The sequence below is a fragment of the Chanos chanos genome, chromosome 7 (assembly GCF_902362185.1).
Source record: "Chanos chanos chromosome 7, fChaCha1.1, whole genome shotgun sequence".
Classification (NCBI taxonomy): Eukaryota; Metazoa; Chordata; class Actinopteri; order Gonorynchiformes; family Chanidae; genus Chanos; species Chanos chanos.
The window spans coordinates 1,592,472-1,595,606 of NC_044501.1; the positions used below are offsets into that span (position 1 = coordinate 1,592,472).

A 3,135-nucleotide genomic window follows, 5' to 3' on the forward strand; every position below is an offset into this window, starting at 1 on the left:
CACCGAGTCAGGTGCGGGTGTAACTTAAGCAGCTACCTGTTACTGTCTAGTTGTGTTGTGTAATGTTGTTCTCTTGTGATTGGCTGGGACGGTTTCTCATGGTGCGTAGGACGGAAACGATGTTTGGGTGTGGTACGGCAATGGTGGAGTAAAAAGTGTTATATCTCGTTCGCAACATAGTGTGTGTGGACATACTGTGAAACGATGGAATTCTCAAATAACTAACACTATGAATATGAATATCCAGCTTAGAGTGACTAGTCAACACATCAAAGCCTGAAGTCAGCATAATGGCATAAAGGGAATTAAATGTCTCATTTTAGTGACTGTGTTACGTAAATTCTCTGTATAGCCTTCATTTTATTTTGTGTGCCAGACAAAGGAGACAGACCCAGATCAGTTCATTGTCATGCTTTTATTGAGTACGTCTCTGTGACATAAGGTTGCTGTTTTTCAGTCACACTGGCAGTGAGAAGTTTGGAGATTCATCACAGAGGTTTACTGTAAGTTTCCAATTGGACCCTTCCTCTCCTTTTATTTCTCTTTAGTAGACTGGCTTTCGACAAATAAAGGGAAGTGTGACTTCACAGTTTTCATCATTCCACTTTTCTGGAGAGGAGAAAGAAAATAAATCACAAACAGTCAACAAACGGTTAGCATGTAAGAATTCCCCACCACATTTATCGACTGATATTCTCAAGGGACTGAAAAATCATAACTATAAGCCAAAACTTAAATTAGATAAGAGCAAAGGAGACACATATCTGAGAGAATGAATAAAAGTTACTGACCCCCAAAGTTCATGTCCAGGCAGTGCTGTTTTCCATCAAGGTTGTTGGGCTGGCCACTTGCCCAGTTATTGTAGTTCCATATGGTTCCATCAGTCCATGTCCAGCTGCCCTCCTGCAGATGGAGAAAAATGAGGAGAATCTCACTTTACTGGGGCCATGAGCCATATTATAAATATTATATTTCAAACACCCACTGATAGTTAGGCTACAGACTACATGTTCTATTCAAAACCACGAAATTCTCGACCCTGTAACTTGGCCGTTTCCTCACCAACGTGTCTGCAATTTTAGGTACAGTGGTACACCAACAAAGACAGTAACTCCTCCAAATTTTGTGGGAATCTAGTCAGGAATCTTGCTAGTTTTTTACGCATGACCATGGTTAAAAAAATGTGCATTTCGTCAGACTTTTTCTGTGTGTGTGTGCAAAGCTCCAAAATGAACTACTGAACACTTAACACACTTAACACACGAAACAACACACACATGTTCGAATTTTCACAAACTAGTGTACTGAACTAGAGTTAAGGCAAAAAAACCAATATATTCATCGCTCATAGGTCACTGCCTTATAGTTTAAGTCATTAACATGCTTACACGTACTTTAAAAGCATCTGTACCGCCAATCCAAGTACGAACGTTTTCAGAGGCTTGGGTCCAGACTAACTGCCTAAGGAAATTATATTGTTCATTGCTGTGCACAGAGGCGAGGTGTCCACCAACTTGCTTGCACCTTTGCTGGAAAGAAGAAGGTAGGTGAAGAAGGTGAGCATTCTGTTTAGACACAAATAATGTCACAACCACAGAACTGACAACACGTGGAGTTGCCCATTTCACTTGTTTATATGGGTTACAATGCAGAGATGGGCCTCCTGATCATGATGTGTCTTTCTTCATGACTGAGTGACATTACCTCTGCTTCACTCCAGGATTCCTTGATGTTGATAAAGGCATAGCATACAGATTCATATTCCTCCCAGCCATACGGACAGAGCCAAGAATGCTGGGTGTTCAGTATAGTTACATCTATTAAATGGAAAGTTTGAGACAATTAGGGGAATTCATATTCATACTGATTCAAGAGAAAATAAAAGTAGGGCCTATACTTACTCGGGGCAACTGCGGCTGTATCTAAATCGGACAGGGGTTCTGGGAGAAAGATTGTCATGATATTAATATCAGATTCTCTATAAATGACAACAGTAATATTTCATTAGACCCGATACATAGTACAAAAGTCCGTGCGAACTGAAATTGACCCGCACGCGTCTTAAGCACGAAAACACGTTTTTGCATTCCACCCAAACATACCCTTATCGTGAAGTTCATTAGTTCTGTTCACAGCCCCACGGTAGGCTCCAACGAGGACTGTAAAAAGTCAGTGAGAGTTAGACGAGTCAAAAAAGAAACGTGACTGAATATGTTTCTTCGAAGCTTCATCTTACAAAGCAGGTGTTCACGCGGCTTCAGCGGCTCATGGAGCTCTCTGGCACACATGTATGGTCGAAGGCTCGTACAGTAATCATTATCCCACTTCAATGCACCTAAACAGCAAAGAGAATGATCAAACATACCATTATTCATTATTTGTCTTTCAGCGGAAGTCCAAAAGAATACCTCAGATAACCATTCTGAAAAAGATTACAGTCATCTTTTCAGTCAACAAAGACACATGAACAAAATGAGAGATGAGTAAAAAGTACCTGCAGAATTAGTCACCATACAGTTGTCCCGGGGACCGTCTGGTTTCTCATAAGCCCAAAACTTAAAGTCCACTTTAGTCCCATCGCTCCAGAACCATACTGTGTCCTGCAGATGGAAAACCCTGCCGTTAATCCCATTCATTGGATGGGCACTGAGAGTTCTAGCGTGAGAACAAGTACTCCATTTACATCCTGTTTTATTATAAAGGCTGTTTTCCTGACACTTACCTGTGGAGCGTCATACCCTCCAATCCAGGTACGGGGGAAACCGTGAGTTGCTGAGAGGATCAAATCCTGTATGAATATTTGCTCATCATAGCTATGCACAGAGGCAAGGTTCCCCCCAGCATCCAAACAGGATCTCTAAAGAGAGAGAGAGAGAGAGAGAGAGAGAGAGAGAGAGAGAAGGGAGGGAAGCAGGCTGAGATTGAGAGAGTTGAGAGTTGCATAGAAAAGCAGTTGGATTTTGTGGAGTGCAGTAAGTTAGTGGCAGTGTGTACCTCAGCACTAGCCCATGTTTTCTGGGTCGAGATGAATTTGAAGCAGCGTGATCCATGTTGGGTCCAGCCACTAGTACAGCTCTCAGCACTCACCTCTTCGAGGCCTGTTATATTGAGAGTTCATGAGCATGTTTCCTCTCC

General features: G+C 42.0%; 1 protein-coding gene across 1 annotated transcript in view; it reads right to left on the reverse strand.

Annotated features, from left to right (window-relative positions):
• Positions 1 to 396: 396 nt before the first annotated feature.
• The window catches only part of LOC115816744 (C-type mannose receptor 2), a 3,521-nt gene continuing 782 nt past the window's right edge, over positions 397 to 3,135 (reverse strand). Inside the window, exons 3-12 of the mRNA XM_030779837.1 lie at positions 2,995 to 3,098; positions 2,723 to 2,857; positions 2,495 to 2,600; positions 2,237 to 2,335; positions 2,103 to 2,159; positions 1,902 to 1,940; positions 1,705 to 1,817; positions 1,395 to 1,529; positions 792 to 903; positions 397 to 609 (exon numbers count right to left, since the gene is read on the reverse strand). Of these exons, the coding sequence (XP_030635697.1) occupies positions 545 to 609; positions 792 to 903; positions 1,395 to 1,529; positions 1,705 to 1,817; positions 1,902 to 1,940; positions 2,103 to 2,159; positions 2,237 to 2,335; positions 2,495 to 2,600; positions 2,723 to 2,857; positions 2,995 to 3,098 (965 nt within the window). The 3' untranslated portion in view covers positions 397 to 544. The remainder of the gene's footprint in view (positions 610 to 791; positions 904 to 1,394; positions 1,530 to 1,704; positions 1,818 to 1,901; positions 1,941 to 2,102; positions 2,160 to 2,236; positions 2,336 to 2,494; positions 2,601 to 2,722; positions 2,858 to 2,994; positions 3,099 to 3,135) is intronic.